General features: G+C 46.0%; 3 protein-coding genes across 7 annotated transcripts in view; 1 reads left to right on the top strand and 2 right to left on the bottom strand.

Moving 5' to 3' along the window:
* Window positions 1–4351, top strand: part of TLL2 (tolloid like 2) — a 77903-nt gene extending 73552 nt beyond the window's left edge. For all 4 annotated transcript variants that reach the window (XM_085554411.1, XM_085554410.1, XM_015866854.3 and 1 more), the window contains 2 exons: window positions 34–284; window positions 1450–4351. In XM_085554411.1, coding sequence (XP_085410537.1) covers window positions 34–284; window positions 1450–1584 — 386 coding nt within the window. In that variant the 3' untranslated portion in view covers window positions 1585–4351. The remainder of the gene's footprint in view (window positions 1–33; window positions 285–1449) is intronic.
* A 4894-nt stretch (window positions 4352–9245) lies between these two features.
* LOC146759956 (cytochrome P450 2C9-like) lies at window positions 9246–14663 on the bottom strand. 2 transcript variants are annotated; one of them, XM_085554455.1, is made up of 9 exons: window positions 14455–14663; window positions 13965–14127; window positions 13133–13481; window positions 12756–12916; window positions 12036–12212; window positions 11719–11860; window positions 11074–11261; window positions 10454–10595; window positions 9246–9846 (listed from the first exon to the last, which is right to left on the bottom strand). In XM_085554455.1, exons 4-9 carry the CDS (start codon window positions 12912–12914, stop codon window positions 9665–9667), a joined length of 990 nt encoding a protein of 329 aa, XP_085410581.1. In that variant the 5' UTR covers window positions 12915–12916; window positions 13133–13481; window positions 13965–14127; window positions 14455–14663; the 3' UTR covers window positions 9246–9664. The 2 variants fall into 2 exon arrangements, with proteins under 2 accessions (XP_085410581.1, XP_085410580.1); XM_085554454.1 differs by having other exon boundaries at window positions 13332–13481.
* A 4218-nt stretch (window positions 14664–18881) lies between these two features.
* Window positions 18882–24392, bottom strand: LOC146759955 (cytochrome P450 2C9-like). The gene is made up of 9 exons (XM_085554456.1): window positions 24138–24392; window positions 23645–23807; window positions 23012–23161; window positions 22437–22597; window positions 21674–21850; window positions 21350–21491; window positions 20707–20894; window positions 20086–20227; window positions 18882–19479 (listed from the first exon to the last, which is right to left on the bottom strand). Exons 1-9 carry the CDS (start codon window positions 24315–24317, stop codon window positions 19298–19300), a joined length of 1485 nt encoding a protein of 494 aa, XP_085410582.1. The 5' UTR covers window positions 24318–24392; the 3' UTR covers window positions 18882–19297.
* Window positions 24393–24902: the final 510 nt, after the last annotated feature.

The following is a 24902-nucleotide window of genomic DNA, read 5'->3' as shown; positions in this document are numbered from 1 at the left end:
GAGACTGTGTTTTGTGCCCTTTTCTTCCTTCAGTGTGTGGTGGGCTCTTAAAGGCTGAAGTACAAACTAAGGAGCTGTATTCCCATGCTCAGTTTGGGGACAACAACTACCCAGGTCAAGCCAACTGTGACTGGGTGATTGTAGCTGAAGATGGTTATGGAGTGGAGCTGATATTCCAGACATTTGAGATTGAGGAGGAGGCTGACTGTGGATATGACTACATGGAGATCTATGATGGTTATGACAGCACCGCACCCCGCCTCGGACGCTTCTGTGGCTCTGGGGTAAGCTGTGGTGGTGAGGATTTCACAGGGCTATCTGGAGGTGGGAAAGAAGGGTACTCGTTTCCTGTTTTTTGGAGAGGGTTATCTGTCACAAATTGGTTATCAGAATGCCTTGTGTGTCTGAGTCTTGCTGCTTCCCCTGTTGCTAGAGATCAATCACTTTATCTAATGTGCAAAGTTGGCCTGAAAACCAACCGACTTTCCGTTTTCAGCCCAGAGCTATATGCATCAACATGGGACTGCTGCACTGCTGTGCCCTAGCCCAATTGCAAAATCATTGTGTGAATGAGAACCTGCTTCTAAAATCTGGTTTAATCCTCAATTGTTTCCTTCCTGAAGCCAAGTCACATTTCCAGTCACAGTCAGGAGAGGATAAAGGGTGAAGCTGTTAGTTGACTCCAGGATGGTGTGTAGACTCCTAAACTGTTGTCTAAGTCCTGATTAGCAGATGTGACTCTGTTAATGTGAGCAGCAGTGTGTAATATTTAAAGCCAGATGTTCTATGTTTGATTTCCCTGGGACATGAGCAATGAAATGGAGAATGTGCTTATTGAATTTAAAGAGAAACAACCAGGTAGCATGTGTGTCTGGACAGCCTATGCAAACTGGGGAAATGGTCTAGAGAACAGACCAAGGTATAGCAGCTTTATGTTAAGAAGTTCAGGACAGTGGGTGGTATTCACCTATCTGCATGCTGACAAATGGAGAATGAAGGGGAAAGTTTGGGGAGAAACACAGAGAGGTTGTAGCAAGTTACAACAGTGAGGGAAGCAACCAGAGCTTTGCTTGCATCGTTCATGGGAGGGACTTAGCTGCTGAACAAGGTCCAATTTGGTCTGTGTCATTTCCTGAGAAGATTAGCACAAATTAGAACATGCCCAGAGGACTGGAACAAGAATATCCAGGGAGTCCTGTGACCAATCAAAAACAACTGGAAGAACTGGGGTTGTAGAGTGGACTGCCATCAGTCTTCAGATATAAAAGGCAAGCATGCAGGGAGCAAGAAGAATATGCTCAGAAAGTCAGGACACAACAGGAGGTACTGAGGAGGTATTCATGTTTCCTAGCCTCTTCACTGTGAGCTTAAACTCTGGCAACACAGCTTGGATGATTACTTAGCATGCAGACTTGACCACTTTGTGCTGTGTTCTTTCCTTTTCTGCAGCCTCTGGAAGAAATCTACTCTGCAGGAGATTCCATCATGATTCGATTCCACACAGATGACACCATTAACAAGAAAGGGTTTCATGCCCAATACATAAGTACCAAATTTCAGGATGCATTGCATATGAGAAAGTAATTTGACTGCTCCTCACAGACATTCCTTACCCTGAAGATCGAGATGTTTAGCTGTGATTTTTGACTTTTTGAAGCTTCTGTGCACCTGACCAAAAACAGTGCACAGTTGGTTTTTTTTTTTTCTGTAACTAAAACTAAATCCAGTCACAAAGGTTTCCCTCTGAAATGATTAGTGTGACTCTCTTCTTAACATACCTAGGACCCAAAATTGTCTTCTAATCATACCTGCCAGGGCATAAATGTTGTGTTTTGCATAGCTTCCTGTAGGGCTGTATGAAGACTGAGCTTAAACTGAGGAAGGCCTTAGTTTCTTGAATACCCTGTCTCTAGATGGTATTTCCTAAGCATCCTGTACATGAGTTGTCTGGAGCAGATGATGTGGGCAGTCACCCAGTAGGATTTTCTCAGATGACTTTGTGGACTGCCTGCTCTCCCCTGCTAGCCCAAGGTACTCAGTGCAATATGAGAATGACTGCGCAGCTGGGACTCCAGATTCCATGACTCCTTCCGTCCCATCTATTTAGTGTCTTGGTTTTTGTGGTTTGCAAAGTAGCTGGGGCATGGGGATGGCCTCCTTAGCTGCTAACTACTTGGACCACAGTGATCAAGTAGTGGTCAGTGCCTGATTTGCAGTAATTGTCACACTACACATTAAATGAAAGTACTTTGATGCAGTGGCCAAGGAAAAGCTGGTGTCTAAAACAGATATGTTTTGATAGGAGGCTGAGCATAAATGTGTAATGCTGGCAAAACTTAGCTGATGGAACATTTACAGTTTGCTTCAGTTACCCTGCCAGGCAAGGCAGCTTAGAGGGCTATAGCAGCGGTCCAGGCTTCATCTTAAATAAGATGAGTCTGTCCTCACTCTACCCATGTTTGCTTTCTTGGTCATTTTATGCTTCTTCCTTTCCGTGTTCCCATTGCTCCTTGGGCCCACATCTTTGTGAGCCTTTCCTTTTCATAGCTGTCTATGCTGTTCCCTAAAGAGCTCCCCACATCTACTAAGGGGTGCTCTTACAGCATCAGCTAGCTGGAGCACCTCAAAGAAGGACACATTGAGTCAGAGATGGTCAGAATATCCTACCATGAGTATATTGTTTTGGTTGTTCCTGAGACAAAGGGAACAGAAGCCATGCTACAGGTGAGCTCTGGTGAGCTCTTGGAACCTGTCTAACAGGTGCATGCCCCAGGCATAGGACAAGGAATGGAAGGGTTCTGCTGGTTTGTGCTGCTTCGTTCTTTACCTGCCCATGACATGATCTATTAGCTTCACAGCAGTTCTGTAAACCCTGCTGTGCATGTGAGATGATGACTTAAGCACTTTGAGCTACAAGGCTGAGACCTGCTCTGCATTGCAGTTATTTATACACATGGAAGCTACAGGACCACTGCAGAATTAACAGACAGCTTGGCACTTATTTGAGAGAAAGTAGGGAATTGAGAATTGTAATTGAGCTATTGATAAGGGAGGGGAATAAAAGAAGAAGAAAATCATTCAGACCTGAATCTATTTCATTATGGCACTCATGGGCAGTAATGAGCTAAAAGCTGAGGTACGTTAGCTTTAATAAAGTATTTATAATCCAAGGATTACTATGTTTACATAACCAGTGTACTGTCAGACTCTGGGGTGACACCTGCTCACTGAGTGCATGACTGTGGAGAAATATAGGGCCAGCACCACTGTCAGGCACAAACGACTTTTCTGGAGATGAGGCTATTTCCAGATGGATAATAAATAGACCCAGCCTTCTCCAGAAGTCCTTGAACATAATATGGTCCAAGTATTGTGAATACTAGGAGAAGAAAATGCATGAAAATATTTTCTTGCTTAGAACAAGAAAAATAAAATAATTTATAAATGCTATTATATGTATATAAAATGTGCATGTATAAGACCAGTAGTCAAAGCCTTAATAACTGTCTTGTGAACAATACTTACCATGGACTATAGCTTTACTGCAGGCTGTATAAAACCAAGTTATTTCTGTTAGTGTTTTTTTTTTAGCTCTGTTTTTTGTTTGTTTGTTTTGTTGTTTTCTCTCTCTTCCCAATTTTCAAGATCTTTTTACAGCCAAGGCCTTTAATATCAAGCTGTTTGACCATAAAGGTCTAAGAAAATGAGATCTGTTAGCTGTGGTCTGCTCTTTTCCTTCTCTTCCTTGATCCCGTTCAAGCAAAACAGCAGTGGCTCAGGTCTGGCAATCAAAGCTTGACGCTGATCCCCATGAAGCAGAAGGAAAGCAATACGTGGCAAACAGCAGTTCAGATTTCCTGGCTCTCTAATGGGAGAGAATTATTGTAGAAGCTTCCATCGTACTTCAACATTTGTGCTCCATGTTCTGATAATTCCTTATGTTCCTCAGACTTTGTATTTGGTGTTCTGGTTTGTTGCAGATGCTCACAATGTGGTTTGATGGATTTACTGCATTTGTTAGCATTCAAGCAGGTGTCTTTTGTGACAGTGTACTCACAACTGTTGTACTGTACATTTCAACCAATGATCTATGTAGAATATTTCTGCTGTACTGACTGGGTGGTAACAGTCAATAATTCTAAATGTCTATTAAGTTTCTTAAGTGAAAAAGAAAGAATGTGAGACCCTCTAAGGTGTATTTGCATATTCCAGTCTTCGTGTGGTTTTACATTTCACTAACAAAAATAATGTTATGGGGGGCGGGGGGAAGAGAGGTGTGTGTGGAGGTGATAAAAATGTACTTATGTGCTGAATGAGTCTCTGCATTTATTAAAAACTGGATTCAGTTGCACATTCTATTGTATGCATGCATCCACCACTTCCTCAAGGGGAGGAAGTTTCTTAATACATCTTTACCTGCAGCCTTGTGATCTATACTCCCCCTGTGGCAGCAAAATGGCCAGTAGGGAGGCAGCATTAAAAAATGCTTTTCTTCCTCCTCCTCTCTTCTGCCTGATGTATATCCTGCTTGTTAAGGATAACTTCTTTGTTCTTTCCCCCTATCCCTTCCCTGTTCATGCATGTCCCCCAACACTTCCTGTGCTGTGTGTCACAGCCACTCAAAACTTCATGATGACCAAATTTCCTTCAGACTGCTCACAAAGGCACAGCAACAATATAAAGTAAGGAATAAGTGTTTTCCTACATCCTCCTGCACCAGGGTATGACTCTTCACAGTTTGATTCTGGAATGTGCTGGGTTGCTGGCAGTCAAGTCACTGATGGACATGATTTCCAAAATGAGGATCAGTGAGCATCCAGTCATGCTGACAATTATGGTCCAAAGTGATGTTGAAGTAGCAGAAGTGATGCAGCCCAAGTGGAAACCAGTGGGAAATAGGAGGTGATATAGAAGATGGAATATGAACCAATGTGACGGCTATTAGAGGAACACTGATGTGTGCAGCTGCAGCAAGATATGCTATCACTGTTTTCATGATCTATCTGGACACTGGAAACCTGTTTCATGATCTTTCACAGGGTTATTACATGTTTTCTTCTCTTCAAGTAGTATTTTTCCTTAATTTCTCTTTCAACTTTGATTGCCAGCCACCAGCACTTTGTAATGTGGCCAGTTTCTTTGCTTATTTCTAGAACTGGGATTTAATTTTCTAGGAAGTACCCAAAGACCATTCAGTCTCCATCTGTGAGATGCTGAATGGGATATCTACTGTCTGCAAGGATTCTTCATCTCTTATAAGTAGTTAGTTGTACGCCAGTCAAGACAAAGAAAGATACTTAGGAGCACACGGAACCATCGATCTTAGCATCAGGCATGAAACAAGCCAACAGAAATCCTCCACTTTGTTTTGGTATTTCCCATAAATGTCCTCTAGCAGACAAGGTGTTAACCTTAGGAATCAAAAGCAGGGTTCCTCTGTGGTGCACTCACAGCCAAAAACAGTTTTGTTGTTGTTTGGTGGGAGTTTTTTATGCTATGAGGAAGATAAATAAACAAACAGAGCTGTATTCCTCAGTGCTCTGAATCCATGCACCATGTACTCTACCTCTGGCTTAGGAGCTGCTTTATCAGGTGTGCTGGGATCCAGCTAGGCTGTCTGACTCACCCTGACAGAAATGTCTTTGTCTTCTTCCTCTTTACAGGTCTCCAGTTTCTTGTGTTTTGGTTTTGTTGCTATTTTTTTCAGCAGGAAGAGAATCTCATTCTGCACAGAGCACTAAGCCTGGGGTCAGACAGTCAGCTGTTACCGTGTGGAGAAGAGCAAAATGGTGAGTGGAGCTGTCCTGCCTCGGTTGAGTCATATTTTGTTGGAACCTGGGGGAGAGGTCAGAGAGGTGAGGCTGTGGGAGTACCGGGGTGTTTGATGTAATGCTTCTCAGGAGTGTTTAGCTCTCCAGTTCCCTGCTCCAACTGACTCAGCTGACGTTTTTGTTATCTTTGCTTTTCCTTGCAGAGCAAACAGTAGTTCCAGGTATTTGCTCAGTTTTTGTGTCCAGGAGGTATCACCAGGTCCTAGGGCAGTTAGAGCAAAGTGCAATCAATCAGTGGTCCTTTCTTGAGATTTCCTGTCCTGTGAGGTGGGATCCTGTGGGATCTGCTGAAATGATCGTACTAGAGCTGGTGCTTGTATAAGCACAGATGAGGACTCAGTCCCTGGCTGTGAGCATTCATATTAAGCTAGTATTTTCCATATATTGGAGGATTGATGCTGAAGGGGTGGAAGCATCTGTTAAATCTGTAATGTAAATCCAGACCATTTGATTTCTGGACATGTGTGCTAACTGCATTCCTCCATCACCTTGCTGCTCCCTTAGGTGAGAAGTTCTCTGTACAGCACCAAGAGCCCACCAGTGCTTATTTGGGATGGGGAAGAGGCCTGTTTTTTCAGCTTCCAGGCTTGCAGGCTGCTGCAAGTTACTGAGTGGGGAAAAGGGAGAGGGAGATGTTGCATTTTTAAACAAAATGTTTATTTTGTTGTTGTTTTCACTTCAACTGCAGTATAAGACTTTCTCTTACCCAAGATGTGCTCTTGGCAGAGAGTAGCTACTGTAGCTAATGCTGCCAGGAAGTGTACTTGACTCCTGTCAGGGTCACTGATGCTCAGAGCCCTGTAAATATCATTAAATATCATAGTGAGTAATCTGGACAATCTGTGAACAAAAGCAGGGGCACTGCAGTGATGTGTCTGCAAGCAAAGGTAATGTAATATTGAATTGCATTCACTTTAGGTATTGAAATTTCAGAGCAGGCTGGAAAGGAGTTTCAGTGAGGAGGTCTGGAAGTGTTCTTTCTGTTCTGAAGTAAATATGTTGGAAGTCAGTAGTAATTTACATGCAAATGATATCCTTGTCTCTCCTGATGTGGCTACTGTACCAATCTGCATATTTATCCATTTCTACAAGTGACTTGAGACAGTGGTTTTTAACTATTGTATACATTAAGAGAAACAGCCTTGTTCTCCATATCTTGCTGTAGTTTCCTATATTTGCTTGGTTAGAGAATTCAGCTTCCAAGTATGATAGTCTTAGTAAGATATTCTGAATCCTGCATTTTGTACATAAAAAGTGAAGAACCCAAATGCAGAAGTCACTAATTAAAAATGAAAATGCAGAACCAGGTTATTCCTTTAAATAAAAGCTGTGTGTTTTCTGTCCTCTAGTGGTAGAAGCTAAGCATTTATCCCTGGTGTAATGGTTAAATATGATTATGATTAAATTAACTAGGAAAAAACATTTCTACTCAAAATAATGGTTACCAATCAGGTTATGGCAAGTTACAGACATACCTGTTTCTGGCTCAGAATATAAATTTGTCAGCAGTCAGTTGCACACAGAGTTTTACAAATACCTTGAGGACAGAAAGGTGAACGTATATAAATGTATTATTTGTGCGGCCCCTTCTGTTCAGACTTTAATCTAACCTGACTGCACAGTCCTGAAATAAACATAATGTCCATTAAGTGTATATCATTAACCAAGAAGGAAACAAATTTACAGCTTCAGAGAAGAGATAGGTGTGAATATCCAAGCTCAAATATTAACAGGTCAGCTGTTGGGTGAGAATGCCTCTGCTGAGTGTCATTCCCAGTTGGCAACATGGATGTAGCCATACCTGGGTCTCTAAGGAGAGCCTGAAAGAGATCCTTCTAGCTTGGTGACAGTTAACTGAGCACTCTCAGAGGCATTTCCCAACATCTGCAGTCCCTAAGCTAGGTTGTTCAAAGGTTACACTTCCGTTCAATGTACAAAGCTTGCCTACAAAGGCCACGGTTCCAAACAAGCCTCTGACTGCAGTTAAAAACAGAAAGATGAATTCTGGATTGTTTAGTAAATATTACGATCCCTCATATCCAGCAAAGTGTCCTGGTCCTAGATCGCAGGATTTAAACTGAGCTAAGACTGAAGTATGAATCCTCTCACAACATGCTTGTGGTCTCAGCCTTCCTTCTTCATAACATGCAGTATCCAGACTTCTACCTACATACTTTCATTGCATTAACCTCCCTGACCTGAAATAACCAGGCCCTATTCACTGGGATGCTCAGTGAGGCTTCTTTTTAGCCTTTTGTCACCTTCCACATCAGTTGCAAGGGAGACCTCAGCAGCATTGCTCTTTCACTCAATTTTTATTGAATTCCACTGTTTTTATGTCTCTGGCTGGGATTCAGCAGATCTGCTGCTTACAGACATGCTACTTGTTCCTGGATTAGAGGAGAGGCTCCTGCACTGCCTGTCCTCATCCCTAACCCCAAAGCTGAGCTTCCCTTCCCTGCACTACCACTAACACAAATGCCTCCCAGTCATCTGCAGTTGCTGTAGAGCTCACTGTGTAATGGACTCAGTAGTGTGGCTATACCAGCAAGAGAAGCAGTTTTTAACTTTCTTCAAGCCTCCCAGAATGTATCCCAGACAGGCAGACAGCTTTCCTTCTGTGCGTGGAAAGAATTTAGTCAGGAAAAGGTTAAAGTCTTTCTATCTTTTCAGCTGTCCCTGAATCAACAAGAGCAGGAACATGTGATTATTTTGTGGCTCAAAGGCTGCAGGTGCAAGTCCTTGCTTATCTTACAAGCTACTCTGTACTTTGTCTTTGTTTGTCCCCCAGCCACAGCAGTAATAAAAAAGCTTTGCCCTCTCAGTGGGGAGTTGGCAGAGTAAACCTATTGCATGGTAAGGTTCTTCATGGTGTAAGCACTTTGAGAAAACCAGTTTGTTTCCTTGTATTACATTCTTAAATAGCATTGCATGCTTTATTATTATTATTATTATAACTTATTTCTTTCCCTCTTGAATAACTGTCATGTTTCCTGTTCAGATCACATTGGTATATTCCCATACCATCACCTCCAGACCCTGCAGAAATATCCCTCTCCATTCCCACAGCTGCACAGGACACCTACTAGTTGCTGAAAATGTATTATTGTTTTATTCTTCATCTTTTTAAATTTCTCTACAGGACATGACAAAATCTTTAACGCCCTTTTACAGTACAACTGTCAATTCAGTAAGTACACTGCATAGAATGAAGATCAACTGCCTACTTGGCACTGTGGTATACGTTGGAATGGGGAATATGGTTCTGAAAAGGAGAAGTGAAGCAGACAGGGCCTCACCCTGGGGAGGACAGCCATGCATGCACGGTGGTGCCCATATGTACTCTGACCTATTCTGTTGAGTGGAGCAGTGGCTGCAGGCATGGCCCTAACCCAAAGAAAAGAAGAGTTCAAGTCCGACTAAAAAAGATCGTTCTTTATTGGGTTGTTAGCATACACATATACAACACAGTCCTGCAAAGTGTGCTGCTCTTGGTGGGACCTGTATGGCCATAGAAGCAGGTGATGGGCAGCCATGGAGTCACATCTGTGAAACAATTAGCTGTTCAGTGGGACTGCTGTGCTCAGGGAGCATATGTACAGAGTGCCATTGCAGTGGGATGCAGCATCACCTTCTGCATTGTGGTGAGGAGGAGCAGATCTGGGAGGTGTTCAGAGCATTCATGTTTGATCTGCTTGGGATCTGCCTTGATCTGCAGGCCCTTCTTGTGGAGGCTTTGGGTTGGTGGGGCAATGCTCCTGCCTGTGGTTTGAGGTGGGGAGGGGTAAAGGAGCAGAGTGTCTCAGGAGCAGAGCAGTGAGGTTTTGTGCCCCTCAGCGGGGGATAGCACAGAGCTGGTAGTAGGGAGGAACGTTTCCTGTCCCACTCAGTGTTGGGGTGATGCTGAGTTCCTCGGGGCTGACAACAGGCTTCAAGGTGAAGTTCTGCAGGATGGTGGTGAGGAGTAAGAATATCTCCATACGTGCCAGGCCCTCTCCAGGACATATTCGTTTCCCTGGAAGCAAACACAACCAAAAGCTCTGAGGGGGTGCTGTTGAGTGGCTCAGAGTTTGTAGTGAGCTCACGTGTTATGTATGCAGCCTTACTGACTTGATGCAGCTACAGCAGTGAGGTGAGTGGAAGTTTGGTTGGGTGTGTGAAGGCAGAACAGGAGCAGGAGAAGTCTTGAACATGGAGGAGGAATGGAGAGGATGGGAGAGTGAGGTGCTGCTATGTCTGGGTGAGAGTGGAGGGCTGCGGCTATTGGACGATTGGTAGTTGTACGTGGCCTACGTAAGAGGAGCATGGGAAAAGTGGATCTGCCACTTGGATGGCAGGGTGGATAAGGCTGGCTTTAATGGATGTGTATGAAGGTGACAGGTACTTGAGAAAATGAGAATGGGTCCCCTGCATGCCATTCCATCAGCAGCTCTCAAGGAGGGGTTTGAAAATCTGTCAGGCCCCAACCAAGTTATGCAGCATGGCTAGTGAAGCGATCAGCATGGAGGAATTATACAGAGGGCAGTGAGCGCTGAGGAAGCTCTGGCAGGACTGGTCTGGGAGCATGTGTGGTCACCTAAGCTGAAGGACTAGAGCTCCTGCAGGAGGAAACTGTGCCTTACCTGCTGAGAAGGGGATGAAGAACTCACTCTTCCTAAAGGTGCCGTTCTCATTCAAGAAATGTCCGGGATTAAACTCAGTTGGGTTTGGAAACTCCTTGCTGTCGTACAGTGCAGTACTGAGGAGGGGAAAGATTGTGGTGCCCTGCAGTGACACAAGAAGAGCAGAACATGAAGGAAGAGAAGCATCACTGGGTCACTTAATCCTGCTCCCTGCCAAGCTAAGGCTGGACTTAGTGGTATGATCATGTCAGAAGACATGAAGAAATGGGAGTACCATGGCCCAGGCTCTAACAAATTGTTGTGAGCAACTCGGTGCCTGTGTGGTGACACAGCTATGTTTTGTTGTGAGCTTTGCATTTTTCCCCTAGCAGGCCAGCGTGCAGAGCAAGAGTGCAGAGGTGTTGGACAGAGCTAGTGTTCCAGTCTTGGTGCATGGAGCAGCAACAGGGCATGGCAGGGAAGCTACAAGAGCCTGGGGATGTGGGGCTAGATCCTTTATGAAGGCATGAGTGAGGACAAGGTCGAGTCCCAGCAATTGTTGCTACTGGTCTGTATCTGTCTGCCTGAGGGTACAAGTGCTGACATTCTTTTGCTACACTGGGTGGCACATGCCTGCTAACCTTGGGAATGACGTAGTCTCTGAAGCGGATATCTTTGGTGACAGCACGAGGGACACTAGTGGGGATGAGGGTGATGAAGCGCTGGATTTCATGGACGACTGCATCTGTGTAGGGCATCTTGGTCCGGTCAGCCACGCAAGGTCTTCGTGATCGTCCCACTACCCTGTCAATCTCCTCTTGAACTTTCTCTGCCATGAGAAGCACAGCTGGTAAGATGGGTGAACGAGGCAACCCCCACTCAAGCAGGCTGTCATAAACAATCCTCAGATCCCATTGGGTTCAGAATCAAATTACTGATGATGGGAACATTTATGCTGATTTTGTTCTTCTCAAGAATGCCTCTCCCCACTGCAGCCTATTCCAAGAAAGCTTTTTAACTGCTTCACTAACTAGGAGTGCCAGTAGATAAAGGTGTGGAAACAGTGAAGTCCCTGACCAGTGGGGGGAGGTGTGGTGGGAGGGCTGCATTTGCTCCTGTTACCAGTGAAGCCTGGAGATCTCTAACAGTCATCCAATGTACAATGTTGCAAGGATTTTGGCTATGTATGTAGAGTATGTGAGAATTATATTGGGAGACAGAATTGCTGTGAGTTCTGTGTCAGACCCTAAAGAATAGTAGAGGTAAGAAATACTGTACACTGTTACCTTGTATCTTTGGATACTTGAGAAGAAGCAGCAGCCCATATCGCGTAGTGGTACTTGTTGACTCTGTTCCCGCAATGAACAAGTCAAAGGCTGAGGTTATCAGGTTCATCATGTTGAAGTGTGATTTGGGATTGCTTTTTTCCTAGAGAAAAGGCTGTACTGTTTCTCGGGTTAAAAGGAGTCCCTTTCTTGTGTAACCCCATAATTTTATTTCCACCCAGAGCTGTTGAATGTCTCTGCTAAGTGCAGCAGCCAGCTGGGAGAAATCATCAGCAGAAGTGTATTTGGGGATGAGCTGTGGTTTGGTGTCTCCTAACCTCCAGCATTTTGCTGAGGAAGCAGTCGATGAAATCCTGTGGGGAATTGGGATCCAGGGAGGCTTGGTGCAGCTTTACCTCCTCTGCCACAAAGGCTTTCACAGCATCAATTTCTTTGAATATATTGTTGTGTGGGCCCGGCAAGTAATCCAGGACGTAGGAGAACATCTGGTATAACTGGAAGGAAAGAAATACAGAGGTCACCAGAGTGACAGTTACCCTATTATTTGTGATTAACAAAAAGCTAAGGCAGCTTCAATAAAGCAATGGGGACCTGCTTGAGCCTGGTCTGAATTTTCAGAGTTATTCGTAGAATCATGGAAATTATAGGGTTGAAAAAGGCCTTAAATATCATCACATCCATCTGCAACCTAACCCTACTACCCTAACTCAAATGAAGTGTGCCCCGGTGGCGCAGTGGTAGGAATGCCGCATCTAAATAGTTTTTAAACGCAGCCAGGGACGCTGACTCAACCACCTCCCTGTTGAGTCTATTTCAGTGCTTAACTGCCCATTCCTACTGAGTGGCTTGGGATGGAAATGACCACCAAGATCATCTTGTTCCAACCCCACTGCCATAGTGTGGCAAGGGATCAGCTGTATCCTGTAGATATTCCCTTTTCAGCAGCAGTGTGTTGATAGGTCTTATTGTGAAGAATTGAGAGACTTCCCTGTGAGGGAGGCCTCCTGATCCCTCTCTGAAATGTCTGCTGAATGTACCTGTCCCCAGCGGGAGTTCATCATCTCAAATATGTTGTTCATGTTGTTCATCAGGGACAGGAACTTCTTGTCTTTATAGTCATATCGTTTCCCAAAGACGATGGAGCATATGACATTGGAGAAAGCGCAGCTCAGCTTGAATGTTGGGTCAAAGGGCATTCCTGTGAGTTCAGAAAAGTTACAATCTATTAACAGGTAAAGAAATAATTAAAGAAAACCTATGGCTGCCGTGGGTATCATGAGCTGCAACGGACAGTGGAAATTCACAGTCTCAGAATGAAAGCAGAGATGTTCTCCAAAAGGAATTATGCATGATTGTGTCATTGTTAACAGCTTTCAGGGATCAAATGCACAAGGAGGTGCACTAACAGACTCACAGAATGGTTCAGAGACTTTTGTGAGGCCACGTTGCCCACTGTTCTAGCAGTGCCGCCTCGAGCCGCTGCCCCAGGAGAACGTTCAGACATCTTATGTGTATCTCCAAGAATGGAGGTTCCACATCTTCTGCAAAGAACGTGTGCTCCCTTGGCACGTTCCTTTTTTGCAAATGTAGGCTATTTTAGATGTGGATCGTACTCCTTGTTTTTGTGATCTCTTCCAGCAAGTGCTCAGCTTCCTCCTGGATCCTCTCTTCAATGCTCCTCTTCCCCATCCCAAAGTTGCGCAGAGTGGTGAGAGCAAACCTCCGAACTTGTAACCATCCTTCATTGTTGCTGAAAACAATGCCTGTAGTGGAAGAAGAAAGAGGACAGGCCTATCATTGGTGTGCTGGACCTGAGCTGAGTGGAGACTTGCAACGAGAGTGAGTGCTGTCTCTGGGGGAGCACTGACATAGAACTGTGGTTTGGAGGCTGTCCCTGGAGATGCTGTAGTCCAGCAGCCCACTTTTGGCCTTCTCCAAGGCATAACCAACCTCCTTGTTGACAGTTCATTTCTTGTATCCACACAGAACTTCCCTTACTGCAATATGGCTCCATTGATTCTTGCCCTTCACTGTGCACTCATGAGACAAGTCCAGCTACATGTCTCTCTTACCCTCTTCAGGGAGTGGAAGCCAGAGGTTGTGAGCTGCCCTGCCTTTCCTTGTCCCGAAGGTACCCACCCTCTTCTCTTTGACTGCCCTCATGCTTCATTTGCTCCAGCCCTCATCTGCCATACTTGTCCTCATCACTTCCCTTTCCTCTGAGGAAGCTCAGTCAGTGAACATACCCAATCCTTTGTTAGCCCGGTCTCCGATAGGCCAGTGTCCTCTGGCAGCAAACTCATCTGCATGATCAATCAAGGCTTCTTTCACCACCTCATATCCAGACAGCACCACCACTGGAGTTGAACCCAGTTGCACTGAGAAGACGGGCCCATATTTTTCAGAGAGCTGTCAAAATGCAAGAGGGAACATGGCCATGGAGCAGGAAGAGAGGAAGGATTGAAAAGTGATTGGGTTGATGCCTCCTGCTCCAGCCTGTGCAGCCTTGCAGACCTGCAGTGTTAAGTAAGGCCTGGTCCTCTCAAGAGGAGCATCAGTGAGCCATCAGCCCCTAAACAAGAGGTGTAGCATTGAGGGTGCCAGCTGAGATCCCCAGGACTTTTCTGCTCCTTGCCTGTTGCCACTCAGGAGGGTGTAACCACATCATTGCCACGCACACAGCCCTCACATTGTTCAGCATTAGCAGAATCTGAGATGAAAGAAGGGCATCCTTACCTTCTCCAGAGTTTTGGCTAAATTCTTTGGTTTCACCTGCAGTATGTTTCCTACGATGGGAAGGGGAGCTGGTCCCTCAGGCATCTTCCCCTTTCCAGACCTTTTCCTCCATTGCACAATGGAGAGCAAGCAAGCAACACAAAGCAGGAGGACAACACTGGCTGCTCCCAGGAGCAACATTTCCCTGGTGGACACAAACTTCTGATGTTGCTGTTGTGGCTGACTGTGCCTCTTTATATACTGGAGAGTTCTGCTTTGTTAGGTCACATGGCTGAGTTATTTAATCCTGCTAATCAATTACTTGATTTTGCCCCATGTTGCAAAATCAGGAGTTGTCCGATGCGCACGGTTGATTGAAGACAAACCTTGTGTCAAACAACTGCAGGGGCCAACAGAGTCTAAAAAATTTCATGACGGCCTATAGGACTACTTATTTCCCTCAAAGTTCATTGTTACAAGTACTTAGTATGGGTGTGGTGTTCCACTTGAGGAGCTCCCTGTAATATACTGTTGTAGAGCATGTCACAGGTACATTTGTGCCATGTTGGCTTTCTGTTCTTCAGCGTGGTTTGTACCAGTAGTCACTGAGGGAAGTCATATTTGCTCATTACTGAAGTCTTCCTGATACCAGCTTCTAAGGGCACATTGCATGCAAACAGTGCTGCAGTCCAGAGCCAGGAGTATTTAATGGAAATCATCTCTTTTCACATGTGCACAGCTCCCTACTTAGTCATCGATTGCATGCAGGGGACTCTTTCTGTACTTCCATGTTAGTGGCCTGTGTGTAGGATTTGAAGCATTGACACCTGCAACAGAGAGCACCTTAACTCAGCTTATGGCACTTGTGCCATGGAATGAGCAATCAGTGCATCAAGGGGGGAAACACTGGGAAGGATTGGCAGAACTGCTGGACTGGCCAGTGAGGGAAAGAACTCATCAGGAGAGGAAGAGCTGGAAGGCCCTTCTGGAGCTCCAGAATGGAGTGCACAAATGAACTGCTCTCAGCACTAGGTTATGAACAGAGAGCCATCTCTTGACAGAAGCTCGTCTTGTGGCTGTTGGCTGAAATAGGTGCAAGCACACTGTGATGGATTTGGAGGCAGCTGGGAGCAGTAGAATGTGTTAAACTGCTGACTTGTGTCCACCTGCAACCATCAAGACTTGTTATTCCCATCTGGCCCCACAGCTTAAAAGGGCCAGGCTAAGAGCAGGTGCTTCATGGTGCTTGGCAGGAGAGCAGGATGGGTGTTGTAGGGCAGTCCCTGGCTGTGTTTGGAGCTGTGTTCTTCTGGGGGTTGTTTGGTCCCCTTGTTTTGTTTGCAGGGACTTGGAGTAGCCCTTTGGCTGACCCTGGCCTGTGTCCAAGGGAGTTTGCAGCTCACCTTTCCACCTGGCTGGGAAGGGAATGTTTCCTTTGTGCTGACTGTTTGGGGTGTGTGAGGGTGATGTCTTCTGAGTGCTCAAACATCAAATTTGAGGATGCCTCTGAGCTGAGTGGTTCCATTGGTACTCTCTGCTGCACAGATGCTGACAGTATGGACCTAGATGGGCTTGAGATGTGAATGCATCTGATTTTCAGGACATTGGTGAAAGCTCACTTGAAGGTCCTGCACTTGTCTAGGACAGTCCCCAACGCAAGAACAGAGCGGGGGGTCTGCTCCTAATGTTGCATCTTTCTGGAGTAAGTTTTGGAGGTACTGTTGTATGAAAGACTCAACCAGAGCTGGCAATGTGCTCCTGTGTCTTAAAAATCCAGTTGTATCCTACAGTGTATGATGAAACATGGCCTATATGTCAAGGGATGTAATTCTCCTGCTCTGCTTTGCACTTCTGAGTCTAAGCATCTGTCAGGATTAGAGAGTCATGGACTAGCTGTAGCAGGTCCAGAGGAGGGTTGTGAAAGAACATGGATGGGTTGGAGCCCCACTCCTCTGAAGATAGGCTGAGAGACCTATGTTTGTTCAGACTGGAGAATGGAAGGCTCCAAGGAGCTCTTACAGTAGCCTTCCAACACATAAAGGGTGTTCCCAAGATAGGAGTGGAGGGTGTGTTGTGATAGGACAATACATAATGGTTTTAAACTGAAAGAGGATAGTTTGGTTAGACATATGGAAGAAAATACAGCTAGAGTGTTTTGGAGCAGGAGCAGGCTGCCCGCAGAAGCTGTGAATACCCTTTCCTTGGATTTGTTCAAGGCTAGGCTGGATGGGGCTTAGAGCAACCTGATTTACTGGATGGTGTCCCTTCCCACAGTGGGAGTGTTGGATCTAGATCTTCTTTGATGGTCCTTCCAACCCAACCATGCTATGATGCAGTGGTATGATAAAATTCTGCTGTAGAAAGCCTAGAACTTTCTACTTTCCATTTCACTTCTGGAACACCTTTACTTGATTCACTGGTGAATAACTGAATTTCCATCTAGTTCTTACAAAGTTTTGATATGCTAATCTTAACTGCTAAATAAGCTCTGACGTTGGCAGGGCCGTACTTCGGAGTTCATGCGCATCCAAGTACTTCTAGTGGGTGAAAGTGGAGTTCATTGGTGTTTACTTTGCAGAGGAGTTCATGGGAGTTTGCATTGCTTCATGGTATCTCTGTGCTGCTGGTTCTGCAGGTTGTTCCCTGCTGGCTTTTCTGTAAATTTCCCCTGTTCCTGGGGAGTTGGGTTCTGTTCTCAGTACTGTCTCATTCTTTGTGCCCAAAATCTAGTACAAATGCAGGAACTAGGATTACTTCCAAGATTTCTGGCTTTTATCAGGATGAGTTTGGTGTGTTTGAAATATTTCCTCCACCCTGGCGTTCACACTGGAATTCATTTACAAGAGGGGAAAACTCATGAGTGCCGTCACTCTGACCTTTTCCTGACAGAAGCCATAAGCTTTGTCATGTCACAAAAGCATCTAAGGCTTTCCTGAATATTATCTTCTGCTTGCAGAAGCCGATGGCAGACAGGACAGGTAGCTCTTCTCCATCAACGTGAAAGTCCAGGGTAGTGAGTTTCCAACCTTGTCTTCACCTTTCCTGGTTCTGTTGGAGGAAGTCCATTGGAGACATGTGTTTTGGATTTTCATATAACAGGGTAGCTGTGTTTTAACGTGGTCACTTTTCTTTGCAAGTAAATCTCAAGCTTGCAGACATGTCAGATCCATGTAGAGTCTCCTGTAGGCTTGCTGTCTGCTCCTTCTCGTTTTGGACCTCAGTTCAGCAGGTGTCAGTAGCAAGTGCCACTCCTGCCCTCAGGGCTGTCAGCCTCCCCACTTCCCACAGGATGCTTGTAGAGGTTATCCCTGCTGTCTGCAAATGCCATTTGGCTTTGGCATTGTCCCATTTGTCAATTGTAGCATGTCTGTTTTTCTGTTGTTTTTCATGGCGTACAACGTCCCTTGCAAGGTATGGGGCAGATAGACTTTTCGCTATAGGCAATCCCAGAGTGCACAGGGCCATTTGCGCTTTGGTTCACAGCAGTTGTTGCCAGTGGTAACTAATTTCTCCTTTTCGTGTCAAAGTTCCTCAGAGAACTCTGCAGGTGGCCGCATCTTTCGTGCTCTTTCTTTTAAAACTAGAGCGCCATGAATTCAGTTAGTGCGCTTCATAGGATGAAAGTCACCTGCTGTCTGGGTGCCTCGGTGCACCTGGGAGCTGAGGAAGATGGTTCTGAAAAGGAAGGAGTTGCTCTGATGCGACCGTGTATGTTCAGAACCTTTTTAGACGTGCCTTCCTACTGCTGCCTGGAAAACATTGTGCTTTGTTACTGTCATTCCTGCAATGGTACTTTGCCCAGGGATGGCAACTTTCCTCCATTCTCTATTACTTCTTACTCAGAGTTGTTTTTCATTCAATTACACTGTTCCTTCCTCTGTGCTCCCACAAAAGGTATCTCATCTGAGATATGGATTTGGAGGGTTTATTCTCCTATGATTTCAGATGAGCATGCTGTGTGAGATGCAGTTTCTGCAGCCCCTTCTTCATTCAAGTGAGGTGCTGAGGGCCATGTTGATAGTCAGTGTTGTATCAGGTAATGCTTCAGGGAGACAGGGGAGGTACAGTGAAGGTGTGCCCAGCCCATCCAACCTGTGCAATGTCTATGCAATAGCATGCCTGATAATTATGAAGGGCCTCCAGTAGTAGGGAGAATTCCCAACAAATGGGAATGGCATTGAATCTCTGGCTTCCTTCAGCCTCTGAGCTGGGTGTGTGCTGTCATCCTTGAGGGATGCTGCAGATTTCTGTCAGGCTCCTGTGGGCAGCATGCTGGCTGGGATCCTTGCAGGCAGTAGCAGTGAGTCCAGTGGTGAAGCAGGCAAGGCCTCACCCTGGGGAGGACAGCCCTGCATGCACAGTTCTGCCCATATGCACTCTGACCTACTCTGTTGTGTGGAGCAGTGGCTACAAGCATGGTCATTGTCCTATGAAAAGAAGAGCTCAAGTCCTCAGAAACAGATGGTTCTTTATTAGGTTGTTAACATACACATATGCAACACAATCCTTCTGCAAGGTATGCTGCTCTTGGTGGGACCTGTATGGCCATTGAAGCAGGTGATGGGCAAGCATGGAGTCTCATCTGTGAAGTAATTACCTGTTCAGTGGGACTGCTGTGCTCAGGGAGCATATGTACAGAGTGTCAGTGCAGTGGGGTGCAGCATCACCTTCTGCGCTGTGGTGAGGAGGAGCAGATCTGGGAGGTGTTTAGAGCATCCGTGTTTGATCTGTCTGGGACTTTGTCTGTGGGTTGTCCTCGTGGAGGCTTTGGGTTGGTGGGGCAATGCTCCTGCCTGTGGTTTGAGGTGGGGAGGGGTAAAGGAGCAGAGTGTCTCAGGAGCAGAGCAGTGAGGTTTTGTGCCCCTCAGCGGGGGATAGCACAGAGCTGGTAGTAGGGAGGAACGTTTCCTGTCCCACTCAGTGTTGGGGTGATGCTGAGTTCCTCGGGGCTGACAACAGGCTTCAAGGTGAAGTTCTGCAGGATGGTGGTGAGGAGTAAGAATATCTCCATACGTGCCAGGCCCTCTCCAGGACATATTCGTTTCCCTGGAAGCAAATACAACCAAAAGCTCTGAGGGGGTGCTGTTGAGTGGCTCAGAGTTTGTAGTGAGCCCACGTGTTATGTATGCAGCATTACTGACTAGACGCAGCCACAGCAGTGAGATGAGTGGAAGTTTGGTTGGGTGTGTGAAGGCAGAACAGGAGCAGGAGAAGTCTTGAACATGGAGGAAGAATGGAAAGGATGGGAGAGTGAGGTGCTGCTATGTCTGGTTGAGAGTGGAGGGCTGCGGCTATTGGACAGTGGTAGATGTATGTGGCCTATATAAGAGGAGCATATAAAAATTGGATCTGCCACTTGGATGGCAGGTTGGATATGGCCAGATTTAATTGATGCGTATGAAAGTGGCAGGTACTTGAGAAAATGAGAATGGGTCCCCTGCATGCCATTCCATCAGCAGCTCCCAAGGAGGGGTTTGAAAATCTGTCAGGCCCCAACCAAGGTGTGCAGCATGGCTAGTGAAGGGATCAGCAGGGAGGAATTATACAGAGGGCAATGAAAGCTGAGGAAGCTCTGGCAGGACTGGTCTGGGAGCATGTGTGGTAACCTAAGCTGAAGGAGTAGAGCTCCTGCAGGAGGAAACTGTGCCTTACCTGCTGAGAAGGGGATGAAGAACTCGCTCTTCCTAAAGGTGCCGTTCTCATTCAAGAAATGTCCAGGATTAAACTCAGTTGGGTTTGGAAACTCCTTGCTGTCGTACAGTGCAGTACTGAGGAGGGGAAAGACTGTGGTGCCCTGCGGTGACACAAGAAGAGCAGAACATGAAGGAAGAGGAGCATCACTGGGTCACTTAATCCTGCTCCCTGCCAAGCTAAGGCTGGACTTAGTGGTATGATCATGTCAGAAGACATGAAGAAATGGGAGTACCATGGCCCAGGCTCTAGCAAATTGTTGTGAGCAACTCGGTGCCTGTGTGGTGACACAGCTATGTTTTGTTGTGAGCTTTGTGTTTTCATCCCTAGCAGGCCAGCGTGCAGAGCAAGAGTGCAGAGGTGTTGGACAGAGCTAGTGTTCCAGTCTTGGTGCATGGAGCAGCAACAGGGCATGGCAGGGAAGCTACAAGAGCCTGGGGATGAGGGGACAGATCCTTTATGAAGGCATGAGTGAGGACAAGGTCGAGTCCCAGCAATTGTTGCTACTGGTCTGTATCTGTCTGCCTGAGGGTACAAGTGCTGACATTCTTTTGCTACACTGGGTGGCGCATGCCTGCTAACCTTGGGAATGACGTAGTCTCTGAAGTGGATGTCTTTAGTGACAGCACGAGGGACACTAGTGGGGATGAGGGTGATGAAGCGCTGGATTTCATGGACAACTGCATCTGTGTAGGGCATCTTGGTCCGGTCAGCCACGCAAGGTCTTCGTGATCGTCCCACTACCCTGTCAATCTCCTCTTGAACTTTCTCTGCCACAAGAAGAACAGCTGTTAAGATGGGTGAACAAGGCAACCCCCACTCAAGCAGGCTGTCATAAACAATCCTCAGATCCCATGGGTTCAGAATCAAATTACTGATGATGGGAACATTTATGCTGATTTTGTTGTTGTCTGGAATGCTGCTCCCCACTGCAGCCTATTCCAAGAAAGCTTTTTAACTGCTTCACTAACTAGGAGTGCCAATAGATAAAAGTGTGAACACAGTCAAGTCCGTGGCCAGTTGGGGTGGTGTGGTGGGAGGGCTGCATTTGCTCCTGTTACCAGTGAAGCCTGGAGTTCTGTAACAGCCAGCCAAGGTATGATGTTGCAAGGATTTTGACTATGTATGTAGAGTATGTGAAAATAATGTTAGGAGAGGGCATTACTGTGAGATCTGTGTGAGACCCTATGGAAAGGTAGAGGTAAGAAATACTGTAGTCTGTTACCTTGTATCTTTGGATACTTGAGAAGAAGCAGCAGCCCATATCGCGTAGTGGTGCTACTTGTCTCTGTTCCCGCAATGAACAAGTCAAAGGCTGAGGTTATCAGGTTCGTCATGTTGAAGTGTGATTTGGGATTGTCTTTTTCCTAGAGAAAAGGTCTTGCTGATTCTCGGGTTGAAAGGAGAATCGTGTCCCTTTCTTGTGTCACCCCATAATTTTGTTTCCACCCAGAGCTGTTGAATGTGTCTGCTAAGTGCAGCAGCCAGCTGGGAGAAATCATCAGCAGATGTGTATTTGGGGATGAGCTGTGCTTTGGTGTCTCCTTACCTCCAGCATTTTGCTGAGGAAGCAGTCGATGAAATCCTGTGGGGAACTGGGATCCAGGGAGGCTTGGTGCAGCTTTACCTCCTCTGCCACAAAGGCTTTCACAGCATCAAATTCTTTGAATATATTGTTGTGTGGGCCAGGCAAGTAATCCAGGACATAGGAGAACATCTGGTATAACTGGAAGGAAAGAAACAGAGAGGTCACCGGAGTGGCAGTTGCCCTATTGTTTGTGATAACAAAAAGCTAAGGCAGCATCAATCCCGTCAACTGAGTGAAGCAGTAGGGCTGTGTGACTGGGAGTTCCAATAAAGCAATGGGGACCTGCTTGAGCCTGGTCTGAATTTTCAGAGTTAGTCATAGAATCATGGAATTGCTCGGGTTGAAAAAGGCCTTAAAGATCATCACATTCAACTGCAACCTAACTGTACTACCCTAACTCAAATGTCCCTCTTTTAAGTCATTTCCCTGAGCACCACATCTAAATAGTTTTTAAACGCAGCCAGGGACGCTGACTCAACCATCTCCCTGTTGAGTCTATTCCAGTGCTTAACTGCCCATTTCGACTGAGTGGCTTGGGATGGAAATGACCACCAAGATCATCTTGTTCCAACCCCACTGCCATAGTGCGGCAAGGGTGCAACTGTATCCTGAAGATATTCCCTTTTCTGCAGCAGGGTGTTGATAGGTGTTATTGTGAAGAATTGAGAGACTTCCCTGTGAGGGAGGCCTCCTGATCCTTCTCTGAAATGTCTGCTGAATGTACCTGTCCCCAGCGGGAGTTCATCATCTCAAATATGTTGTTCATGTTGTTCATCAGGGACAGGAACTTCTTGTCTTTATAGTCATATCTTTTCCCAAAGACAATGGAGCATATGACATTGGAGAAAGTGCAGCTCAGCTTGAATGTTGGGTCAAAGGGCATACCTGTGAGTTCAGAAAAGTTACAATCTATTAACAGGTAAAGAAATAATTAAAGAAAACCTGTGGCTGCCATGGGTAAAAGGAGCTGCAACGGACAGTCAGAATTCAGTCTCAGAATGAAAGCAGAGATATTCTCCAAAAGGAACTATGCGTGATCGTGTCATTGTTAACAGCTTCCAGGGTTCAAATGCACAAGGAGGTGCACTAACAGACTCACAGAATGGTTCAGAGACTTTTGAGAGGCCACGTTGCCCACTGTTCTAGCATTGCCACCTCGAGCTGCTGCTCCAGGCGAACGTTCAGACATCTTATGTGTATCTCCAAGAATGGAAGCTCCACATCTTCTGCTAAGAACGTGGGCACCCTTGGCATATCCATTTTTTTGCAAATGTAGGCTATTTTAGAAGTGGATCATACTCTTTGTTTTTGTGATCTCTTCCAGCAAGTGCTCAGCTTCCTCCTGGATCCTCTCTTCAATGCTCCTCTTCCCCATCCCAAAGTTGCGCAGAGTGGTGAGAGCAAACCTCCGAACTTGTAACCATCCCTCATTGTTGCTGAAAACAATGCCTGTAGTGGAAGAAGAAAGAGGACAGGCCTGTCATTGGTGTGCTGGACCTGAGCTGAGTGGAGACTTGCAACGAGAGTGAGTGCTGTCTCTGGGGGAGCACTGACATAGAACTGTGGTTTGGAGGCTGTCCCTGGAGATGCTGTAGTCCAGCAGCCCACTTTTGGCCTTCTCCAAGGCATAACCAACCTCCTTGTTGACAGTTCATTTCTTGTATCCACACAGAACTTCCCTTACTGCAATATGGCTCCATTGATTCTTGCCCTTCACTGTGCACTCATGAGACAAGTCCAGCTACATGTCTCTCTTACCCTCTTCAGGGAGTGGAAGCCAGAGGTTGTGAGCTGCCCTGCCTTTCCTTGTCCCGAAGGTACCCACCCTCTTCTCTTTGACTGCCCTCATGCTTCATTTGCTCCAGCCCTCATCTGCCATACTTGTCCTCATCACTTCCCTTTCCTCTGAGGAAGCTCAGTCAGTGAACATACCCAATCCTTTGTTAGCCCGGTCTCCGATAGGCATGTGTCCTCTGGCAGCAAACTCATCCGCACGATCAATCAAGGCTTCTTTCACCACCTCATATCCAGACAGCACCACCACTGGAGTTGAACCCAGTTGCACTGAGAAGACTGGCCCATATTTTTCAGAGAGCTGTCAAAATGCAAGAGGGAACATGGCCATGGAGCAGGTAGAGAGGAAGGATTGAAAAGTGATTGGTCTGCTACCTCCTGCTGCAGTCTGTGCAGCCTTGTAGAGTCATAGATGTTAAATAAGGCCTGGTCCTCTCAAGAGGAGCATCAGTGAGCCATCAGCCCCTAAACAAGGGGGGCAGCATTGAGGGTTCCAGCTGAAATCCCCAGGGCTTTTCTGCTCCTTGCCTGTTGCAACTCAGCAGGGTACAACCACACATCATCCCCACACATATAGCCCACACATTGCTCACCATTAGCAGAATCTGGGAAAAAACAAGTGTGTCCTTACCTTCTCCAGAGTTTTGGCTAAATTCTTTGGTTTCACCTGCAGTATGTTTCCTACGATGGGAAGGGGAGCTGGTCCCTCGGGCATCTTCCCCTTTCCAGACCTGTTCCTCCATTGCAGGATGGAGAGCAGACAAGCAACACAAACCAGGAGGACAACACTGGCTGCTCCCAGGAGCAACATCTCCCTGGTGGACACGAGCTTCTGATGTTGATGTTGTGGCAGATTGTGCCTTTATATACTGTAGCATTTTGCTTTGTTAGGTAATCAACACTTTTTTGATCACGTGGTTGAGTTACCTAATACCACTTGTCTTACTTCTGTGACTACTCTGTATTGCGAAATTTGGGCTTCTCTTACTGTTGATTAATGACACACCTTTTGTCAAACAACTGCAGAGGCCAACGGAGTTTATGGAATTCTGCACCTGCTCACAGGACTACTTGTTTCCCTCAAAGTTCATTGTTACAAGTACTTAGTATGGGTGTGGTGTTACACTTGAGGTGCTCCCTGTAATGTGCTGTTGTTGAGCATGTCCCGTGTCCATTTGTGCCTTGTGGATTTGCTATTCTTTAGCTATGCATCGCTTCTCACTGTGTGGAGTCATTTGTGTTTGTTCCTGAAGTCTTCCTGACACCACTGTTTTTTGTCACTCTGCGTGCAATATTCTGTAAATATGGTGTTGTTTTGCATGCATAACAGCCAACCCAGTTTCTCTCTCTAGGCAAAGTATGGCCTCACTGGAGAGCAAAGTTTTATTTCACTTGA

Source organism: Coturnix japonica, chromosome 8 (genome assembly GCF_054131305.1).
Source record: "Coturnix japonica strain WE chromosome 8, WE-NBRP24, whole genome shotgun sequence".
NCBI classification, from domain to species: Eukaryota; Metazoa; Chordata; class Aves; order Galliformes; family Phasianidae; genus Coturnix; species Coturnix japonica.
The sequence above is the reverse complement of the archived record's forward strand: the minus strand, read 5'-3'. Positions and strand labels throughout refer to the sequence as shown.